The sequence below is a fragment of the Malurus melanocephalus genome, unplaced genomic scaffold (genome assembly GCF_030028575.1).
Source record: "Malurus melanocephalus ecotype Western Australia unplaced genomic scaffold, MMel_1.1 scaffold_44, whole genome shotgun sequence".
NCBI lineage: Eukaryota > Metazoa > Chordata > Aves > Passeriformes > Maluridae > Malurus > Malurus melanocephalus.
Genome location: NW_026623276.1, coordinates 2,465,779 through 2,483,316, shown reverse-complemented (window position 1 = coordinate 2,483,316; position 17,538 = coordinate 2,465,779). Strand labels below are relative to the sequence as shown.

At 41.8% G+C, this 17,538-nt stretch overlaps 1 protein-coding gene across 1 annotated transcript in view; it reads left to right on the top strand.

The window, feature by feature from the left end:
* Nucleotides 1-1,761: 1,761 nt before the first annotated feature.
* The window catches only part of ROCK1 (Rho associated coiled-coil containing protein kinase 1), an 82,795-nt gene continuing 67,018 nt past the window's right edge, over nt 1,762-17,538 (top strand). Inside the window, exon 1 of the mRNA XM_057364922.1 lies at nt 1,762-1,916. Coding sequence (XP_057220905.1) covers nt 1,824-1,916 — 93 coding nt within the window. The 5' untranslated portion in view covers nt 1,762-1,823. The remainder of the gene's footprint in view (nt 1,917-17,538) is intronic.

Here is a 17,538-nt window from a genome sequence, read left to right as displayed (position 1 = left end):
GGGAGGAAGCACGGCAGCACAATCCCATGGCACGGGGAGCTGGCGAGAAGGGGCGCTTTTCCCGSTGGGACGCTGCCCCTCGSCTGCGCGCAATTGCCGGCGGAACGGCCGGGCGGGGCGGGCACGCAGAGACAGCGGCTCCCGGAAGGCGATGCCGCGCTGTCACAGCCTGCGCCGGGGCCGGGTCCAACGCGCTGCCCGCCTGCCCCCCCGCTTCCTCCTCTCCGGCTCTTCCCCGGGGCAACGAAACCGGTGAAGGGTCTGGAGCGCATGTCCCATGRAAAGGGAGCTGGGGTTGTTTAGCCGGGAGAAAAGGAGGCTCAGGGGTATCGATCTCTACAACTCCCTGAAAGGAGGCTGTAGCCAGGTAGGGCTCGGCCTCTTCACCCAGGCAACCCGTGGCAGGACAAGAGGACATAGCGATAAGCTGCGTCAGAAGAGGTTTAAATTGGACATTAGGAAGAGTTTTTTTTTCACAGAAAGGGTGATTAGACATTGGAATAGGCCACCAAGGAAGCTAGTGGAGTCACTATGCCTGGCGGCGTTTAAGGAAAGATTGGTGTGGCATTKAGTGCCCCGGTCTAGTTGACACGGTATTGTTCGCTCGCAGGTTGGTCCGGATGGTTTCAAAGGTCTCTTCCAGCCCACTTCATTCTGTCACTGATTCTGTGATTCCTTCCCAGGCGCGCGCCCCCTCCGGCCGCCTCACGCACGCGCCTGGCTCCCGGCGCGCGCACCTCCCGCCGTCCCGTCCCGTCCCCACCCGCACCGGAGCCGTTCCCCTTGCGCATGCGCMCCGCGCCGCCGTCCCGACTGTTCAAACAGGAAGGCGGACATGTTGGTGGCTCTCGCAGGTTCCCTCGCAGACGCCGGACCTGGCGCTCTCCCCTCTCCTTAAGCCGCCTCCTTACCTCCTCCCCTCGCACGCCGCAACCTCGGGTCGGTCCTGAGGCGGTCCGGGCTGCTGTCCCGTCCGTGAGGCGGAGAAGCGGAGAGGGGGGGAGCTGAACCGGCGTTGGCAGCGGCGGGAGGCAGCGAGGAGGAGGAGGAGGAGGAGGAGAGAGGAAGAAAGATGCTGCCGCTCCGCCGGTGAGGTGACTCGTCCGCCGCCCGCGGGAGCACTCGCCGGGTGCCTTCCTCGCTTCCTCGCCCCGTGCCCACGGACGAACCGACCCCACGGGACTGAGACACGCCGCCCAGAGGATTCCCCTAAGTTTTATTTTTCCATCCATTTTTGCCTTGTTGCTGTGCTTGCAGGCTTTTGTCTTTTTTCTTTATCCTTTCCGTTTCCCCCACACCCCCCCTCTTCTGAGTTTCTTCTGGTTCACCGGAAAGAAAGCCGCGCTCCGGAACCTGGCACCGACCCGCCGGCGCTGCAGCAGCAGGGCGAGGAGGAGGGACCGCTACGCTGGATCCCAGGACGGCTTCCTCGGCTGGGAAGATGGGAATGCTGAGGCCGTGGGGCCCGAGCAGAGGAGGGAGGGAGAGGAAACCTGCTGCTGCGGAGCTGTGAGCATCCCGGGAAGCTGCGTGCGTGCCTGGAGGAGCGGGGGGAGAAGCAGCCTCGTCCCCCGCCCTGCCGCGGGTTCCCCTTGGATTCTCTGCCCCCCCTTGACGGGGACTTGCCCTAGAGACTTCTGTGATTGAAAGGATCTCGCAGGAGGCGCTTCCTCAGCCTGGTGCAGGCTGTGTGGTTTCTTTTGTGCTCGCCTGTTCCTGGTTTGTGGTTTTTTTTTTTGGTTTTTTTTTTTTTTTTTTTTTTTTTTTTTTAATATTTTTTAAACTTTGCTCTGGAATAAGGGAAACTTTTTATCTCCGGAAACATGTCGACGGGAGAAAGTTTTGAGTCTCGCTTTGAGAAAATCGACGTGACTTTGAAGGACCCCAAATCCGAAGTGAACGTGGACTGTTTGCTGGTGAGTAGGGAGCGCCGATGGGCCCCCGGTCACGTCTCCCCGAATTCCTTACCCTGTGGGACCGAATCTCGCACTCCTGGCTGAGTCATCGCCCTGCTCAGCTCCGCACTGGTGTTTTGTTTACTCAGCGTTGGGCTGAGGGTGCGTGAATGTGTCTGTGTGCCGGGAGAGMGGCTCATGCCCAGCCCTGCCTCACGCTTGTCATCTCTCGCTCCGTGCACCGCTCTGTGCCTCGCCGGCTGTCACAGGGGCGGTGGAGCCTTTCCACAAAGGCKGAATTCGTGAGCGCCACTCCTCTCTGTGAGCACAGGACTTCAAATAGCTTTGATAGCAATTCTCTCTCCAGCAACTTTTTTTAAAGATTGAGGTTCTCTTATGCTGTGGTTAAGCACTGCAGTGCTGACAGTCGCACACAACACGATTAATAAGTCCTTGCAGGTGGCCAGGGCTTTAAATACGTGGTGGTTAGGCCTGGGGTAGAGGGCTGCTCTCTTGTTTCCCTAGCTGATGGTACCTAATCTCGGGATCTCACCAGTGCTGTCAGTGTTATAATTGCATCATAGGAAGCGAACGGTAACACTTCCTGATGAAAAACCAACCAACGTCATTKGGTAGCTGCTTGACAGAATTGGATGATCTTTTAGTTCTCATTAGTTGACTCAGTACCTCACTAAAATGCATGCCAAATGCAGCCAATTTGTTTGGGGTGCAGCTGGGTCCTTAGATATGCCTAGAGATGTCCTTAAATAGTACCAAAGTGTAATTTGTGCTTTCACACTGAAGTAGAGGGCTTATTTTTTTTGGAGCAAGTGATAGAAGTTCTCTAGTGAATTTTTCTTTCCTGGCTTTCTGTTGTCAGAGGACAAAACAAATACACTGAATTTGTTCCTCGTATGAACTCTGACATTTGGGTTTGGAAGGGAAGGGAGGTGTGGGGGTGGAAATAGCTCTTAATAGTCATTCTTCATTTTCTACTGCTCTTGGCAGAAAGCTTATTTGAGCATAAGGGAGTGGAGGGATTAAAAGAATAGTGCAAGAATCTGTACAAGTTCACAATATTGTTTACTCTCTTTAGCTTATTTAGCTTAAGTTTTTGAGCTTCTGAAGTGTTGGCAGCTCAAACCTACATCCCTAGATAAAAGCAGACCCTTGTGGATGCTGCTGCCACAGAGGAAAACAGCGCTGCATCCATCTGTGAGGAACTTGCTCCTCTTGATCTGCTCTACATATCTGTCATCTTAGAACCACAGCTAATGAGGAGACCTCTGGTTCTTAGGATATAGTGTGTTAATTTTGGTAACTCAAGGCTAATCAGACGTTTTTATACTCAGGTTCTATTGATAGGTGTCAGGAGTGCAGTCAGCCAAGTGTCCAGAGTTTATATTCACCATGTCTCAATTTGCTAATATGAGTGTTAGTGCTGGCCGTTCTACGGCTGTTCCTACAGCAATAGGAAGGAATTGGCAGGTATCAGACATGCAGTTGGTAGTATCTTTAACCGTATTCCTTAATCTTATAATCAGTTTAAGGATTTGCCCCATTTCAGTTATCTTAATTGTGATTAGGAGCTAAGCTGTAGTCAGTTTGGGAATGAACTTGTTGGGATGCTTCCTGTCATGCTTGTTGAAAGTTTTAGAACATGTGTTTGCATCACAGATACTAATGTCCTTCAAAGTGACAATTTTTTTAGGAAATTTCTTTTAAACTATTACCAATTAAAAAAAGAAAATGCTGCTTCTGAGGAAATCACTTGGTAGGCTAACTTGGTATGTGTTTGGTCAATATCTCAGTCTTCGTAGTGGCTGGACTTAGACTTTGTTTTACTTCTTGGAGTCTTGTCTACAGAAGAATTTAAGTATCCCAACACTTTCTAAACTTTAGATAATTTACATGAGTTCTTAATATGATGACTCACACTACAAGTACATTCTTGGCCCAAAGTACTAATTATATATCRAATCCATTAAAATCTGTGTGGATATGCTTTTATGGAAGGAATACTTTGGTGTAGGTGTAATTGACTTGCATTTAAAATATCTTCTWAAATGAACTGCCTATTCCCCTTCCTGCAAGTCTCTGTTAAAGAGGGAAATTTGACAGACTTTAGACGTGCCACACTTAGAAAGAAAATAAAACCCTGTTTGTCTCATCAGACTATATACAAAACCACTTTTTAATAAAACTTGAAATCTAAGGGTTCTTTAAAATCTTTAATTAAGATTCTGCACTGATGTTTCTTGTAACTGCTTTCACTTTTTCTAAGCAAAGGTGTTAGCTAACTGTGTGTATCTGCGTGGAAATACATGAATAGCAGGTACAGACAGTTCAGCATCTGATACTCTATATGTGTAGGTTTAAAATACTGGGGTTCATTTAGGTTCAGGAAAGATTTTTTTTTTTGGCTGTATGAAGAAAAGTAGCAGTGCTCTCAGCTTCTCTTAGAATGGTTTTATCCTSTAACTTTGCTTGATTTTTCTTCTTATGTTTCTTCTCCATCAGTTTGTACCCCTTGTAGATTTAACAGGCGAGACATAGAATAACCTACAAACCTAATCAGCTTTGTAGCCATTTTGGGTTTTGTCATAAATGTCATAAGCTATGTTCTGTATGCTAGAAAGATTCTAAATTTATATGTGAAGTAGTATGAGAACTCAGATGGGGGTGGGGGTTGATACAAAGGAAGATGTATTGCTGTTTCAGGAAGGTGTGGGAGAAGAGCGCTGACAACAGAGCCGAGCAGGCAGAAAAGGCACACTGAGTGCCTTGTAACTTCAATTTATATGCTGCAGGAAGGAAATTCATAAAGCTGAGGTGCAGAAGAAAGATGTGTTTATCTCTCCTATTTTCTCTTATGCAAGTAATAAAAGGTAGAAAATGAATTTAAGTTGCAACTGTCTGTAAGTAAATTTGTTTCTTTGGGRCTTCCATGCACTCTATTTAGTACTAGGCAGGGGACTCCTGTGTAGATTAGCCTTTTTTTTTTATGAGGCATGAGGAGGTCAAAGCCTGAGTTAAGTGCCAGCAGTGTGTTACGGTATCATATAGTGCATTTTCTCAAAATATTTGGTACTAGGAGTCCTGCAGTCCCCAGAAGGGACTGTAATAATGCTGTGAAGGCTGTGTTGGTGGGATGGTCACACTTCTGGGTGTGCAGCGGTTAGATCCTGGTGAATTCCACAGGGGTGCTGAGTAGGCCCAAGAACAGTGTAAGAAACTAACTCCTAACTTGAGCTAAGTGTCTCATTTATGAGCTTAAACACTGAAAAGTAGTATTCAGTGAGCACACTTCTACAACAACTTTTGGGATAAAACCATGTTTTAGTAAATTCTTAGGGTTTATGGGCTTCCAGTTTTTGGAGAGTGGGGCTTTAAGGTGTGTAATATGTGAGTGGATGTGGCACATTTTGACCTGTGCCTATGCTTTTCATTCTAAAATAACTATCTGATTTTCATTAGAATGTATTTTGGTGCTCTCTCTGTACAGGTTAGAACTCACAAAGTGTGTTTTCATGGTTTATGTGGGCGCTTGGGTTATAATAMGAAAAAAAATTATGATCATGCAGGTACTTAGTAAATCTCTTCAGTGGTCAATTTTTAAAAATTCACACTTTTGATGGTCTTAATCTTCAGAGATGTCTGATGTTTCCCTTGTTGAGCAGTTTGTCTTCAAATTAACTGACAGCAGTAAACACTGCATATGACAAACTTGTTTTATCTAATCTCAAGAGGTTTCCATTTATGTTGCACCAAAAATAYGTAGCTACAGAGCTTGATTCACCTGTTTTTCCTAGGCCTGTTTCATCAGCTATGTCAGTTCATGTTCATCTGTCTTGCGTGGGAAAAGGTGAGATGATCTCCTCATCTGTGGGGTTTGAAGGTATATATATATATCTGTTACTAGACATTTTTCCCTTCTGTTAAAGGTGTTGCAGAGCACTTCTAAAAACCTTGTTGTTAGGGATTTGGATAATAAATTTTTAAAAAGCAATAAATAAAAAGTAAATGACTGAAAGTACCTTTAGAGGTATCTATCCAAATAACTGTTGAAAWAACCTTCACTGAAACCACATTAACTCTGCTCTTAGAGTCTGAGTGATTAAATGCTAGAGAAATTTGGTATGTGAGTAGCTTCCTTGATTGCTAATGAAGCTTCTTGTACACAGAAGAAGCAGAACGTCACAAACTTTTACAGATTGTCAGCTTTGGAAATCTGTAACTGGTCTTAAGATAGTTCAAGGTAAGGAAAGGTGTCGTGACTGATGAAATCTCCTTGGATAAGTTTCTACCATTCTTCAGATCCAAGTGGAGGGTCCTGCAGTTGTGTTGGGGCAATCACCAGTATCACTACAGACTGGGTATTAAATGCTTTGAGAGCAGTCCTGTGGAGAAGGATTGGGGATTTTATCTGAATGTTTGACTTCTCTGTCAGAGAGTGACTATTTTGGCAGGGCCTGCAGTGTCAGGATGAGGGGCAACAGCTTCARAYTGAAAGAGGGTAGATTTAGATTGGACATGAGGAAGAAGTTTTTACTGGGAGAGTGGCRAGGCACTGAAACAGACTGCCCAGAGAAATGGATGCAYCATCCATGGAGGTGTTCATGGCCAGATTGGATGGGGCTTTGAGCAGCCTGGTCTAGTGGAAGGTGTCCTTGTCCATGGCAGRGYGGTTGGTGCTAGGTGACCTTTAAAGATCCATTCCAACTCAAATTGTTCTGTGATTCAGTAGTTAGATCCTAAGTAAGACTTCTGGCTGACCTACAAATACCATTCCGTGTCTTCAAATTACCACATTCAAACTTTATATGCAAAAATTATTAATGTTCATTGTTAATGTTAATTAAYATTAGCATTAATGTTCTTTAACATTATTGTTAATTCATGTTAATATTATYTTCTCATCACCATGGATTATTAAATATAAAGGTTTCTGTTAAATCAGTGATAAAATATGTAACATGAAATGGTAATCAAAGGTGAAATGCAACTAAGTTTGCTTTGAGAATGCAGTAACTTGATGGGTTTTTATTTCGGGTTGCACATCTTCAGAATTTTTTAATATTGTGTTAGCCTTTAGAAAGTTAACAGTAGAGATATGGAACTGTCATAATGTTAACATGTGTTTTATGGTGTATGCTAGGTTTTAGAGAGRAATTAATAGTTAACTTAGTCAATTTTTCTGCTTATAAAACTAGAGGCTGTGTAGCAGTGTAATTATTTATTTTTCCTATTAAAAGTTTTAATGAGGAATGATAATAGAAAGTTGATGTTAAGACACGTTTCAGCAAGAGGAGTAAAACACCCAACCAAGCTATAAATTCTCTTACAAAGTAAAAATATTTGTAAACAATGTCCTTTTCCTTGGCAACTACAGAGTGGTTTTTTTTGTTGCTTGAGGGAAGGAAGAGGGAAACACCTGGAATTTGTTTTTTGGATGAATTGAAAATCAACCTGTTGGTCTGTGAATCTTTGAGGACAATGATAGCTTCAGGAGTCACTCATTGAGACCTTGATGAATTCTGAGAAGCTCTGTGAGTAGATGATGTTGGTAGCCTTAGAGTTGCTGTTAGCAGAATTCTCTAGGTCATACTTTACTACGACATAAAAATAAAAAGCTTTTTTAGGTCTCCTACCAAAGAACATGGAGATGTTTGTCTTGATACAGGATGTKTATCTTGAATTTGAGAGGTCCCAAACCATGTAATTAAAATTTTTTTTGGTGGCTATTGCTTGATTTTATTTATCAAAACTCCTTTGTTCATCAAGAAATTGTAGCTTCAAATGGAAATACTGAAAAACTGAACATATTTCTTGGAGAACAAAATTGGAGAATGATTGGAAACTTTTCTGTCTTTGCTGTAATTTGTTCAGTCATTCCAGCAGCAATAAAGCCAGAAGGATGATGAGACAATATTGATAAAACTGTAGGCACTATGCAGGCAACACCCTGCAGTTACATCTCAGGTAAAGCAAATGCAAATAACACCATCTTTTAGCTTCCTCAGCAATCTGCTGAAATAAACACTGTAACAGCAAGGCAACAGCATGGACAGTGAACAGGAGGAGCAGGAAGCCACGTGCAGCAGGAAAACTGTGCTGCTGGAATATTGGCATTGGAACAGGCTGCCCGAGGCAGTGATGGAGTCCCCATCACTTGAGGGATGTGTAGATGTGGCACATGGGGATGCGGTTTAGAATTGCCCTTGGCATTGTGGGGGGAATGGTTGGACTCAATGGTCTTTGAGGTCTTTTCCAACTTAAATGATTCTGTGAACACGAATTGAACAGTGGCTGAAACTGGATCTTTGAGAAGAAGAAAAGGTGTTTAGAGCTGCTCTTCTCYATGGTGTTCTGCTGTGCTGAGATGATTGGATTGCCTGTACTGAAGGCCCCAGTCAGTAGAGCAGAGATGCCTCTGTAGTGTGCTCAGCATCAGCAGGGTATAAGGTGCTGTGGTGCATCTTCAGTTACAGCTGTCTGGAGACTGTCTAGACAAGCAGGAGCTGCTTGGCTGGTTGGCTGCCCATGTTGCTAAGGGAGAACAGGCACAGGATCAGCACCAGCTTCCGACTGGAGCACAGGTCAAAGTCTGTTCTGATACACAAAATCTTGTAAAGGATTGGCTTTCACTAACTGAAAGGTTGCCACTCCCTGTCAATATTTATACAATACAAACTGTCATGGGGACAGTATGTAAGATCTCTTTATTAGTAGGTCCTAATTGAAATCCAACTGCAGATCTCTTTATTTTAGCCCCTCTTACCTTTCTTATATGCATTCATTTTTCTATTTCTTTCATAGAGGAGAAATAGGTGAAGATTTTCTTTTTTTTTTTTTGTCAGTTGCATGGTCTGAGATGATGCAAAGACCTAATGCTTGGAAACCCCTGTAGGAAACATGACATGCTAAGGCTTTATTTTGGACTCTAGATTGGAACAACCTGAATGTGTTTCCACCTTGTATGTGTCTGGGCTGCAGAGCTTATAATTGAACTAGAAACACAAGTGGAATACATCCTTGTTTTTCTTATAGATCTTCATGAGTCATAATATTCATTTATGAAAAATCCTTGAATTCTACTAGTTAAATTATAGTGACTAATTATGTATTTATATTTTTTCCTCTTAAAAACAGTGAAGTACTGAGTGCTGCATTATATTCATATGTATTAAATGCTAAGGTATGGATATATTCACATAWGGAAAACTTGATATGAGATATCTATGTAGGAAATGCATTAATACAAAATGGCTGTTATCCTGTGTAGTCGCTGACTGCTATGAAAATACTGTTTCTGTGGAGGCTGAGCTTAATTTTTAGCAAATAAATAATGGCCAAAAAAAMCCCTGACTATACAAAACTAAGTATGTCATCTGGAATGTGCTTTTTGAAGAAGAGGAAGCCAGAAGCTTCTCTTGACATCTGGAGATTTCAGCTAGGAAATTTTTTCCTGTTTTGTGGTTTGAGAAGTTATATTTTTCAGCAGATGGTTAGTAAAACTTGTATTATAGCCATAATGGTAATTTCCAGTGGGAACATGTCAAGGAATGATGGTCAGGCATTCATCTCAGACTTTGATCATTTGTTTCTTTTGTCTAATTCAGTTGCTTTGGATGATGATTTGGAAGGCTGCCTTTACTTAATACCATGTGCACAGTGAAAGTAATATTTTGTTGAGTACAAATGATGTTTTTTTCACAGTATTATTGAGGCTGGAAGGAACCTCTGGAGGTTCCTCATCCCCCTGCTCTGATAGAGTGGCCCAGACCAGGTTGCCCAGGAAGGGTTTTGAGCCTATCTGAAAGGGGGTGAACTCCACAACCTCTGTAAGCAACCTATAATTTTCCATTTCTCAGCAGAATACTTACTCCATTGACACTTCATACAGCAGAGAATAAAATTCACCAAAACTAAACAGAAAAGTCATCAGTACTCATTTGGCATTTATTTGCAGAGATCTGGCCTTTTTCAGTAAACCTACTTTTACCTCTAGTAATTTTTTGAAAGGTATCTGCTACAGAAGATGAGAGGAACTTTCTGCATGGAGGCATTTGTAGATTTGAAGATTTTAAGCATATAGATTTGATCTGAGGGGTCAGTTGCTGTGAATTCATAAGCTCATGTTTTATTTGTGACTGCTGTTGAAACATATTAGATGTAGAATTTTGCTGTTGGAGCTAAAAAGAGAGTGAATGCCTTGCCATGATGTCCAGTTTGCACTCCATGAGTACCACTTCAGTTTTTCATGATTGTGTTTTCTGTATCTGTGTATTTCTGTATCTATAATTTCCCTCCTCTCAGGCAGCGAAGGAGGCTGGGTATGGCTTCCTTATTGGCCTGCAGGTGTGAAAGGCATTTTGATACTTATGGGATGGGAACTTGTCCCTGAGAGGTGAAGAGACTGCCTATGGAGTTTTCACAGAGAGTTTTCAGAGGAGAGCCTTCAGCTTCAGACTTTCGCTTCATAGAAGCTGAGGTGTAAGGTGTCAGTACAAGAAGCACAATCTTCCTAGAGTATGAATGACAGTCGAGCATGTTAATTCCACTGTTGAGGTCTGGGAGCTCATTTGACCRCAAGTGGAGTGACTCTGTTAAGTATTTAAGAGGTGAGGAAACCTCTCCAGCCAGGAGGTAGAGTAGGAGTGGATGGGGAAGATTCTTCAGGGGGGAATAAGGCTGAGGGTAGGACAGTCAGTGAGTGAGTGCTGGTTGTATTTGGCTTGTGCTTTTTGCAGATGCTGTGTYGTGTGAATAATACCAGGCAGGACATGAAACTTTGAAAATAAAGGTAATACCGAAGCCTCATAACTTTGTATTGATACTATGCACTGCTGTCAGTGTTAGAGGTGTAATCAGAATCATAGAATTCCCTTCTTTGTTATGAAATCTGATGATACAAATATATTTTTATACTAATCTCTTCTTAGAAAGTAGCTTTAATTGTAGACATGCAAAGAATCTTGTCAGTATTGAGCTGAGAGAATTTATTCTCCCCTTTCAAAGAGGGAAGGTGGTTCTGCCACTTCAGTGACTGTTTTTTTATTGCTGTAATACATCTTCTGTGGGTAGCTGTCCACCTCCTTCAACTTAATTTACTGCTAAGTTCATTGGCAATTAAGAAAACAATTGCCAGCATAACAATGATACAATTTTTGGTGGTCTTGGGACTATTCAAACTTGCTGTTATATGCTATGTATCCTCTTTTGTGGAAATTCAAGGCTAAAAGTGATGCCAGCCAATGGTAGACTCGCTAGGAATTGAAGTTTTTGCTCTGCTARTACTGGCAACCATCATCATGGCTTTTGAAAGGGAGGCTATTGTTGCCRGTACTAGTGGAGCAAAGACAGTGATGTAAATAAGAAAATGCCAATAAAGACCTGTGAGTGAAAGCTGAACGAATGATGTAATTATGTACTGTATTGGATTGCTCCTTGTTTGAGCAGTGGGTTTGTTGGTTGGTTGTTTTGGTTTTTTTTTCAATACATTGAATTTTTACTTGGACATGTCATTAAAGAGCTWGGCTTTCTCTGTAAAGAATAAACCAGTAGGCTTCCTGGAAGATCTTTTGTCTTTTACTAAAATGCCCATGGCTATTTTTAGCCTTTGTCATACCCCACAAACTGTTTCATGGTTTTTGGAAGTAGCATCACCTAAACTGTTTGGAGATGGTTTTGACTTGCAAAATCAGGTGGTTGGAGAAATCATCAGAGCAAGTTGCAATGTGGTTCTAAATCAAGCTGTGAAGACTCTTGTTAGGAAAACCATATTTATGAGAATTCTGGGTTGTCTGTCTAAAGAATAGTATTGTAACACAAAGAAGGTTGTGTGTCATGTAACTGGCACATTCAACTGTTCATTGATTCTGCTCTGCAGATTGGATTGGAGTAAGGAAAGGACTAAAAGTCTCTCTTGGCTTTAATTCTTGATGAGTGTAAGGTCAGAGGAGTCTTTGAAGTGTTTTCCTTTTGTTTCTTTTGTGTCCTCAAATGCCTTCCGGCTTTGATAAGAGAGCTTTTGTCCTGAATGCAATGTATACATAACACTATTACCATCAGTAGCTGGGACTTGTGATGTAAGCAAAGATACCATTTAGAGGTAAAATTGGAGTGTTACGACACTGGTGCTGCTGGAGCTGCTTTGTTTCTGGGCCTGCAGTGGCTGTAGACAAGTCCTCCGTGACTTTSTGTGCAGTTGATTTTGTCTGGCATCAGAGAAATTCGGGATGGCTACATTGTTCTTTTCTTTGGTCATGGCAATCTCCTCTTTGAGGTCCTGGCACTGAAGGGAGTCAGATTAACTTCACTTTCATATAAAGAATAGTTTCTATCATATAAAGAATAGTTTCTGTCATAGTTCTTGATAAGTTCATGGGAAAGAAGGTTTCTGAGAACTTCAAATTCTAGGGGAGAGAAAAAGAGAATTTTTAAATTTTTTTTTTTTGGTAGTATCCCTTTTTCATTGCAATTTGACAAAATCATAGGTATGGTCAGGAATAAAAGATGGATTAAAACCATTTATTTGCAGGTTGGAAAGTTTCTTTCAAAGTTTGTGATGCCCTCTGAGTAAAAGCCTAATTTTTCAGTTAAGAATTCAAATAGAACAGGTAGCTGAAGATTTTTGTTCAGATCTGTCTATCTTGTGGGTGGTTGACTAACTCTACCAAAGCATTACATATTTTGCTTTCTTTCTTGTGTGTTTCARCATTAGCAAACTTACCTTACTGTGGTGCTGCATTACTCACATTTTGTGGGAGGAAATAACAGTATTCAGCAAAGGTGTATTGTAGAAACAAGTTGAAATCCTAAGCTTTCTCCTGACTCCTAATTCCTCTTACAGGCCCCTACATTTGTTTTATGAAAAGGTCTTATGAGCTGATAGGTTAGAAAAAGTGAAAAAAAAAAAATTGAGTGATGAGTTTTTGAAGAATTACTTCCAAAAGTAATATGATGTTTTTACAAAGTATGTTTATTTTTTTGGAGGAGCTGGAATAAACATAATGTCTTTCATAACAATGGAAGAAAACTCAATCTTTTTTAACAAGTAATTCGGAATTTTGAGCTAAAGCTTATGCTTAAGATTAGACAGTTCCCTGTATATCTTGCTTCCCTTGAATTGAGTCATCARACAAATGGCTTTCAGATATAATGAAGTGCACCTTGCAGAAATGAGCTGGTTTATTTGTTAAGCTTTGTTTCTACATCCAGAAGAAGGTAGAAGCAGTGTTAACCATAAGAACACATGATTAATCTGTATCCTCACCTCTGCAAAATGCAAGAATCACTTAATTTTTAAATTAGTAAGGGTGGTGTCTGTTACGATTTTATCTTCTTCACTCTTCTGATGATTTCTGTTTCGCTTTTACAGTAGAAGTAAAACCAGCAATCAAGTTTTGATACGAAAAGGAGAAGCAACTAATAGGGCAGTCAACAAAAATAGTTTTGTCATAATGCCAGTCCTGTCAATTTATAGGCTTGAGTAAATTCTTAAATTTGTATTTACCTTAAATTATTTAATTCTTAACAGTTATAAAAAATAACTTTMTACTTTTGATTTTGAGGTTGTGGAAAGTCAGTCGTTCAATTTAAATACTTCCTCTTGAGTATCAGTCAAATTTCTCTCAAAAGTAGTTGAAATGAGAATTGGTGTACTATGTTATTCTCTTGCCTTAGTAAATAAAATATCAACAATTAGGAAGTATCAGTGTAGTRTCCTTGATACATCCTTTTTTCATTTTCTATATATTTAACCTCAGAACACAACAGATTACATTTATGGTGTGGCAGGAGTAGGGTATAAAAAAAAGTGCTCTTTGTGGAGAAGGAAGTTTTATCTGTCTGAAAGATATATATACAAATAGTTTTGGAAAACAGGCAGAGAAATTAGTAAGATGATAATTAAAGATGATTTTAGTYTTGGAATTGTTTGTTTGGCCTAATGTGCCTTAAGATGGGGCTTCCTGATTTCTTCAGTGTTTTTGTGAGACTTTTCAATTTCTGTTTCCTACATCTGAAATAAGGAAGCACTTCTCCCTCCCCCCCCTCCCCAGTTTGTGGGTTTGATGGTATGAAGGCAAGCTACTTTTTGTACTCTTTTTAAGGGGTAGGGAAATTTCACCATAGGGTATTAAACAGACAGACATCAGGCTGCAAGGGCGTGTGTGAAACATGAATGGCCAGCAAAAACCTCCACAGCAAGGCAGGCTTAAAGTCAAAAAGGCAGGTGTGAGTCTGTTTAACATTGCATCTTCATTGGTATGTTACAAACTRCTATTTTAATATAATACATTGCTTTCAAATTCTTAAATATTTTTATAGAATCACRGAATATACAAAGTTGGAATGGACACATAAGGGTAATCCTGACCTTGCACATTACAAACCCCAAGAATCAGACCATGTGCCTCAGGGTGTTGTCCGAATGCTTCTTGAACTCGTCAGGCTTGGTGCTGTGGCCAGGTCCATGGGAAGCCTTTTCTGGTGCCCAACCACACTGGTTGAAGAACCTTTTCCCAATATCCAACTTAGACTTCCCCTTRCACAGCTTCTACCATTCTCTTGAGTCCTGTCACTGGTCACCAGAGAAAACAGATTAGTGTCTTTCCCTCCTCTTTCTCTTGTGAGGAAGTTGTAGGCTGCTATGAGGTCTCCCCTTGGTCTCCTCCAGTCTGGACAAGCCAAGTGACCTCAGCTACTCCTCGTATTGCGTCCCCTCAAGGCCCCTCACCACCCCTGCAGTCCTCCTTCAGATGCTCTCTGGTATCTTTGTATCTGTCTTACATTGTGGTGCCCAAAACTGCGCACACCACTCAAGGTGAAGCTGCCCTAGTGCAGAGCGGAGCGGGACATTCCCCTCCCTTGCCTGGTGAGGTTGTGCCTGATGCCCTCTGGACACGGTTGGCCCTCCTGGCTGCCAGGGCTCTGCTCACTCMTGTTCAACTTGTCRTGGACAAGGACCCCCAGGTCCCTTTCCACAGCGCTGCTTTCCAATTGCTCTTTCTGGTCTGTATGTACATTCAAGGTTGCACCATGCAGAATCCAACATTTGTCGTTGTTAAACTTCATATGGTTGGTGGTTGGCCAGTCCTCAAATTTGTTCATGTCTCTCTGCTGGGCCTCGCTGCTTTCAAACAAGTCAACAAATTCTTCCAATTCTGTATCATTGGCAGACTTATTTAATATTCCTTCCAGTCTTGTGTCCAAGTCATCTGTGAAGATACTGAGGAGCGCAGGGCCCTGTGGAGGGATTGAGCCCTGGGGAATCCCACTAGTGACAGGTCACCAGTCTAATGTCACCCCATGCACTACAACCATTTGTGCCTGACCTGGGAGCCAGTTGCTCAACTGTCCCATGGTGTGTTTATCCAGCTGAATGCCGGACTTTTGGTCCATTAGCACACTGTGTGAGTCAGTATTGAAAGCTTTACTGAAATCCCAAAAGATCAGATCAGCTGGCTTCCCTTGATACCTAGGTGGGTTACCTGGCCATAGGAGGGAATTAAGTTTGTCAAGCAGGACTTTCCCCTCRTGARCCCATGGTGGTTGTGACTGATGACTGCATTGTTCTTCCGATGTGTTTCAATATGTCCCCAAATAATCTTTTCTATAATTGTCATTTTTGTGAGACTGACAGCCTGTGGTTTCCAGGGTCATCTGTCTTGCCCTTCTTGAAAACTGGGACAATGTTTACCAACTACCAGTCAACTGGAACCTCTCTAGATTCCCAAAACCATTCAAAAGTCATTGAGAGGGTTATCCTTTTGAGTGAGAGTTGTATTTTTCTCAAGTTGCAGATGTTCCCACAGACAAGTAGGGAAAATTGTTTTACATGGACATGGGTTTATGAGTGCAAAATACTGTTTCTAAGTAAAGAAAATCAGTTTCTCTTCATGCTAATGCATATTAGTACATGAACCTAAAAATTAYTGTGCTTCAATATAATAAGTACATTTTTACAATATATTAGCTTATGCRTTTTAAGTTGCTGTTTAACTGCAGTTTCAAATGCTCAGCTGATAATGCTCAGTAGTATAATAGGAGACTGTTCCTGTATGCCATAGTTTCCAGTAGTGTAATCTCTGGAGGAAAGGGGAAAGATCACTAAAATGTTCCATTGACCTAASCAGTTTGAGGGCTATAATAAATAAAGTTCATTGGTTCTCTGAAATAATTCTCTCTCTTGTTAGCCTTACATACTGAGTGGTAGTGGTTTTGTACCTTAATAAATTCATGTGCAACTATGGCTTGCATTTTAAGTCCGAAGGTATGTTTAACAGATTTCCAGGAAAGCCTTTCTGTGAAAAKCTTCATTAATCCACTTGAGATTATTAAATAAATGAATTGTCTGAAAAGAAAAAAATTATGTTCAGTTTACCTTGATTTACAGTTCATTTACCTTCACAGACTTTTATACACATGTATACACACACTGTATGTGATGAAAAATATGAAATCATGACTTTATTTTCCTTTAAAATTATAATAAAAAAACAACCCTGCAAATTCAGTTCAAGTACTCAAAGCTTCAGAAAAATTGATAGGAGTTTTTGTTTTCAATGTTGTGCAATTATAATTTTCTATTCTACATTTTGTTAGAATGAAACTATGATGAGAATATTCCTGTATACTGAGTGGTGACACCAAAATTGCAGAATAGGGTAACTAAAATTTGCTAATCCAGAGTTGAATTAGAGTTAATTTTAGTGAGACATCAAACATATACCATTTTAAAAATATATCAGATCCTGTGGTCAGTGATTTTTAGTTAGGCTTGCACCCTGTCACAAGTGGGATCTTCTGTGATGAATGCTGGGTCTAACACTGTTCAGTGTCTTCTCGCATGCCCTGGATGATGGCATTGAAAGCACCCTCAGCAGATTTGCTGATGACACTGAACTGGGTAGTGAGAGGACCCWTCAGAAGGAAGAGACATCTTACAGAGTGACCTGGACAGGCTGGAAGAGTGGGCAAGCAAGAACAGTATGATGTTTAACAAAGTCAAGTGCAGTGTCTTACACCTGGGATGACATAACCAAAGAGCCCAGTACAGGCTGGGATCTGTGAGGTTGGGAGCAGCCTTGCTGGCCTGGGGGTCCCGTTGGACAATGAGCCGAACATAAATCAGCAGAGCACAGCTGCTGCAACAGAGGCAAACTGGATCCTGGGCTGCATCTACAGGATTACTAGCAGAGTTGAGAGGCATGATCATTCCACTCAGTGCTGGCCATATCTGTAGGGATGTGTCCAGTTCTTGTTCCTGCACTTCAAGACAGATAGTGGCAGACTGGAGARTTCTAAAGGAGGGTCACAAAGGTGATCAAAGAGCTGGAGAACTTGCCTTGTGCGAGAAAACTAAAGGTGTTTCCCTGGAGAAGGCTTGGGGGAACCTCACCACAGTGTTCTGGTACTAAAAGGACAGCTACAAAGAAGGCAAAAGCTATCTTTTTAGGAGAACAAAACTAGGGCTAATGTGTTAAAGTTGCACTGGGAGAGCTTTATGTAAGAAAGCAATTTTTCCTTGTGGGAACAGTCAGTCATTGGAACAATGTCCCCAGGGAGATGGTAGAATCCCTGTTGTTGGAAGTTTTCAAGACTCAACAGGGTGCTAGGTAGTCTCATCGAGGCTGTC